Source organism: Lactuca sativa, chromosome 7 (assembly GCF_002870075.4).
Source record: "Lactuca sativa cultivar Salinas chromosome 7, Lsat_Salinas_v11, whole genome shotgun sequence".
Lineage (NCBI taxonomy): Eukaryota > Viridiplantae > Streptophyta > Magnoliopsida > Asterales > Asteraceae > Lactuca > Lactuca sativa.
In genome coordinates this window covers 152,664,917-152,669,597 of record NC_056629.2, presented here as the reverse complement: position 1 = coordinate 152,669,597, position 4,681 = coordinate 152,664,917, and the positions used below count along the sequence as shown (strand labels likewise).

The 4,681-nt window shown below is 31.2% G+C and overlaps 1 protein-coding gene across 1 annotated transcript; it reads right to left on the bottom strand.

Annotated features, from left to right (window-relative positions):
- Positions 1 to 333: 333 nt before the first annotated feature.
- Positions 334 to 4,155, bottom strand: LOC111904235 (serine carboxypeptidase-like 13). Its single transcript, XM_023900015.3, has 13 exons — positions 3,990 to 4,155; positions 3,720 to 3,865; positions 2,659 to 2,735; positions 2,408 to 2,530; positions 2,211 to 2,313; positions 2,094 to 2,131; positions 1,889 to 1,990; positions 1,718 to 1,804; positions 1,458 to 1,628; positions 1,302 to 1,373; positions 1,054 to 1,202; positions 789 to 960; positions 334 to 700 (listed from the first exon to the last, which is right to left on the bottom strand). The coding sequence occupies exons 1-13, from the start codon at positions 4,109 to 4,111 to the stop codon at positions 617 to 619; spliced, it is 1,446 nt and encodes a 481-aa protein (XP_023755783.1). The 5' UTR covers positions 4,112 to 4,155; the 3' UTR covers positions 334 to 616.
- Between the last annotated feature and the right edge of the window lie 526 nt (positions 4,156 to 4,681).

Here is a 4,681-nt window from a genome sequence, read left to right as displayed (position 1 = left end):
ATATATATATATATATATATATATATATATATATATATATATATATATATATAAAATAAAATTATTGAAATGATCTCCATATATATAATAGTAAAAGTACATGCATTCTGTTATCCTTAAATTTGGTAGTAAATAGTCTTTTATATTAGTTTATTCACTAGAAATCAAAAGACATTTTACACAATTAATTAATAAATTTTTGCGGGGGTGTAAGTGGGGTAATCCCCGTCCCGTTTGTTCCCATTAACATCCTACGCCAAAACACTCTTGTTTACAACCTTGTTTCTAAACAATCTACAACTTCACCATATATAAGATTTAGATTTTTAAAGATACTTTTAATTAATTATAGGACTCAATATATTCAACAATAGTAAAGTAAAATACATACTTATTAATATCCAAGAAATTACTTCACCCTTTTGTAACATTAAATTTACTATTCTAACATAAAAAATGACTAGCAATGAATATATATATTTTACTTCTTTTTTTCCTCCTTATATTCCCTTATACAACATCGTGGAAAGCATTTCTTAAACACAAGGATTTTCCTTGTGAAAAATATGTGCTTCTCATCATTAAAAGAATTTTGAAGCATGGTTAAACAATGAAGTTAGATTGGTCTATGAGCAAACCATCTCTTAACCATCTCAAAGCATTCCGCAGGCTTGAACTCTGGAGCTGTGTGACCTGCACCCTACATAAACAGCAAATTCAAAAACTATTATCATTTTTTTCAACATAATAAATATTTCTATATGTATATACTCAACAACATGTTGTACCTTTACTGTGGCAAATACTAAGGTATAGTTATCATGAGCATAACTAGTTTTGTATCCTGCACTTTGACCATTTGCATACCATGCATCCCAATTACTATCTGTGATTGTTAAATTAATAGAATTTATCCAATTACGAGTGCCAACGTGTGGAACCATCATGTCATGATCTCCACTGTTTCAATAAGATATAAGATATATAAGCGAATGTAAATAAGAATACTTTTTAATGGAATCAAATGAGTGAAATATAACCCTATATTAATACCTGAAGATCAAAGCTCGACAGTTTCTCTTACTTAGCTTTTCATGGTAGACAATACTGCTTTGAATATTGAATTCGTATGATGGCATTGAAGGTTTACCATAATTGTACTTCATGTCCAAATTACATAACAACCACTCCTTCACAGTTCCCTAATATAACATCATATAAATTAACTCATAACAAATCCTTTTTAGACATATATATACCAAAACGAAATGTTTTTTTATATTGTTGGTTACTATATATACCTCGCGTACGTTGAGTGCCCTCATAACATTTTCATCATTGGCCCAAAGTGTTGCATAGTTATAATAGTCACCCTGTCATAAAGATAATACCATATAAACTCATATAATATTCATGACACAAATTAAGGTGATAAAGGAATTGAAGTGAAAAATTACTCGACAAAATGAATCTGCGAATGATGATCGTTCAGGAAGCATTTTTATTGGATTAGCTTGTAGAGATTTACGATTTCCTCTTCTAATTATTGGGTTTCCACCTCTGACCAAATTGGTTGCTGGATCACAATCAGGATCCAAGATTTGTTGAATGTTTATGTCTCCAACACGCTAACATGGAAGATATTTAAGCTATTAATTAGATAATGTAGCTATTTAAAGGACGAATAGGTTATTGAAGAGTAATGAATAAGGCTTACTTTGTTCACTTCATCAATATCCAACATGCATTGCAAATTGTTAGAGTCAGCTTCTGCATAATCTCCTTTGCAGCTCCTTTTAGTTGACTGTGAATTACTTATATTAGTTGCAATATTACATTATTAAAATAAATATGGAAACATAATGGAATGTCAACTAGGTTATATTACCTCAAATAATTCTTCTGATATAAGTGCCACTCGATAAGCGTATTCAAGCCTAGAATTTATATCACCAGTTTTGTCTGTTAAAGGATTTCCACCCATGTAACCCTGTTGTGTCCATCGTTGAAGAAATTAGCATGAGCATGCATGTGTATATGCCTTAAAACTTATTTAAAAGTAATAATTACTTGTGCCCAAAATTTATACTCACTTGAATGTTTACAATCGGCTCTAGTCCTTCATCATTACCTTTAAAATGAGGATACAAAAAGATTAATCAGATCGTTTTACTTATATTTCTTACAACTAAGAACTAAAAATATCATACCTTTATACAACTCCTCGGTAATTATCGGAATAACAATTCCAGAATAAGATATCCCAGTTACATACATGGGATTTTTTAAAAACTTTGGATGAGTCTTCACAAACTGCATTGTAATTAATAAAATAATCAATTAATTAATCATCAATAAGAATCCTTTCGAAATTTTTGTGTCATTAAATTGTTAAACATCCACTAACCTTTCTTAGAAATTCAGCGGTTTGTGATGCTGATAATGTATCACTAGAACGAACAGCTTCTGGCGTTTTTGTATACGAATATCCGGTTAATGTTGGTGCATCAAGATATATCACATTGGCCACCTTTAAAGTCAAATAAGAGAATTTGTTGTAAGAAAATAGCACGAATTATCAACTAATTAATTAACAAGAAACTTTGTATTAAAAAAAATTAAACAAGAATTATGCACATAATCAATATGTAGTCGCACCTTTGTCCAAGAGTTCGGGTCTAATTGCAATGCGGGCACATTATCCATATAATTCCCATACTGGATTTGCATTGGACCTAAACATATATATGAAAAATATGAAATCAATAACCCTTGTACATATGAATCTTATTCAAGACAAAAACTTAATTGTATATATTTGTACGTACGTCTATGAATTTAATATTAATTTTTCGTAGTTGTACGTGTACATTTAATTTCAATAATAATTATAACATCGAAATGAAACATGTCAACGTGATAGCGGGCGGGACCAGGAGGAAAATAATAAGAGAAACAAAATAGATAAAGTAAAGTGTGTGCACATGGCAGATAGTCAGAATAATAATAAACATAAAATAAAAAATTATATAAACTACATTAGTTTCTGTGATTTGTGAAAAGAGAAATCACATTAATTACTTCTTGTATTCCATTTATGCATTGCAACTTTTTATAAAGAAAAATTTACTTGTATTATCACTTCAATTTCATAAAACATTTCTGGGCAATGGTTTTTTTTTTTCATCTATTTTTTGTGGATTTGTTTGAGACTTATTTAACATGAATGGTGATACGTTTACAGTACTTGTATACGTTTTAGAAATTATATTTGACTTTGGTCATTGTGTTTTTTGGAAAAGAAAAATATATATATATTGGAAGATGATTGATGTAAATCATGAATTAACAACATCCATTTTTTACAATAAAAACCAGTATTATTTTTTCCACAGAATATTAATTATAACTTCTAGAATTATATATTTTTAATTGTTATATATCTTTTGCTTACATCTCAAAACGTGCAAGGGGGCAAGTTGGTATGTTTTTTATTCATATGATGTACCCATGTTAGACAAAGTCAAATCACAACTAATTATCCACCTAGACTAAGGCAAAAACAATCTTCATGACCCATTCGACTAAAAGATACATCAAATAACATAGAAAACAAAAAACAAGAACACAGAAACATAGCAAGGGTGTACGTAATTAGTATTAATATTTTTCTTTTTTATGTTTGAAGGGTGATTGGGAGTAATTAAAAGAGGTGTTACCGATTTCATAAAAGAAAGCACGAAGGGTGCCGCAACCAGGTCCACCGGCAAGCCAGATAATGAGTGGATCCTCCTCCGGGTTCCCTTCCGACTCCACAAAGTAGTAAAACAGCTGCACAGCTTCATCTTCTCCGACTCCAATGTACCTGAATGAACGCAAACATACATAACCATGATCGGAAAGCTTCCCGGAGACTTTTTATGTTTCTTTCTCTGTGTGTTTATATGAGAGAGAGAGAGAGAGAGAGAGAGAGAGAGAGAGAAGCATACCCAGTTTCTAGTTTGAAAGGGAGTGGACCAGGGTATCCAGGTAAGGTTTTAACAATCGTCTGAGAGAAAGCGATGAGGGAGGAAGAGGAAGTCAAGAGGAGAAGGAAGAGAAGAAACCTCATTTTCTGCTTCTTTGGGGTGTGTATTTCTGCAAGTGTACGTGAAGAAGGGAATCGTTGTTTGGTTTTATAAGCAAGTGTGGAAGGAGGTCAACACGTGTTAAATTGAATGGATTAGGTGGACAGGAAATCATGGCTAGTTTAGTTAAGCTGGCTTTTTTGAATGTCAATCATGTGAATTTGCTATTGGGGCAGCTAATCCTCGTCACCTCAAATTTTTGTTTTGGTCCAAGTCTTCAGGTTCCAAGTTGCTGATTAGAAGTTTCATAAATAAGTTAATGATGAAACCCATTTGTTTGCATTACCCCTTTTTAATCCAATAAATACTTATTTGATGTAAAAACATGTCATCTAGTTGCAATTAAATAGTAATTGGTTTTTCAATTGCATGTGGGAGACAAAGTCATTTACACTCTAAATTTATTCTTTCTTATTTCTTATTTCTTATATCAAGTAGATGTAAAATATGGATTTGTTGGTCAAAGCAATAAGGCGGTTGATTGATAAACATGATGACATTTGTTTTAACCGGGTGAAGTGAATTCTTTGGAAGATTAATTGCTTTATTTGGAG